We start from the raw sequence: 412 nt of genomic DNA, 5'->3' as shown, positions 1-412 counted from the left end.
TTGTGGGGGAGCTGGATCCTCAGGAGCAGGCGGAGCAAGATGAGTTGAAACCAGGTTGAGGTGATGTCCCATCTGTGCTACATTGGCGGCTAGTGATGCGAGGTTATCCATAACCTCGCATGTCTCTCGAAGGTCGGTTGGACGGACGAAGAAAGGACGTAGGATGGACGGAACGGAACATTAGCAGGTCGGATGAGTCTGACGGATGGAGGTGAGGCCTGGAGGTATTAGGTGGTTTGGAGGGACTCAGAGGCTTTGTTTTGGTAAATTTTGTAGAAGTCAGTAACGGACGCGGACCCAGGACAAATTTTTGTATTAGGATTGTCGTTGTTAGACCGGTGGTATGGGTCCGTCCGGGCCTGGGTTAAGCACTCCGAGAGAGGTTGGTTCCGCAGGAGCACCCGGCGTAGCT

At 53.6% G+C, this 412-nt stretch overlaps 1 protein-coding gene across 1 annotated transcript in view; it reads left to right on the top strand.

Annotated features, from left to right (window-relative positions):
• Window positions 1-205: 205 nt before the first annotated feature.
• The window catches only part of pex5la (peroxisomal biogenesis factor 5-like a), a 26,340-nt gene continuing 26,133 nt past the window's right edge, over window positions 206-412 (top strand). The window contains exon 1 of the mRNA XM_010771641.1: window positions 206-211. Within this exon, the coding sequence (XP_010769943.1) occupies window positions 206-211 (6 nt within the window). The remainder of the gene's footprint in view (window positions 212-412) is intronic.

The sequence above is a fragment of the Notothenia coriiceps genome, unplaced genomic scaffold, assembly GCF_000735185.1.
Source record: "Notothenia coriiceps isolate Sejong01 unplaced genomic scaffold, NC01 NC01_scaffold00000151, whole genome shotgun sequence".
NCBI classification, from domain to species: Eukaryota; Metazoa; Chordata; class Actinopteri; order Perciformes; family Nototheniidae; genus Notothenia; species Notothenia coriiceps.
This window is presented reverse-complemented; position numbering and strand designations above follow the sequence as displayed.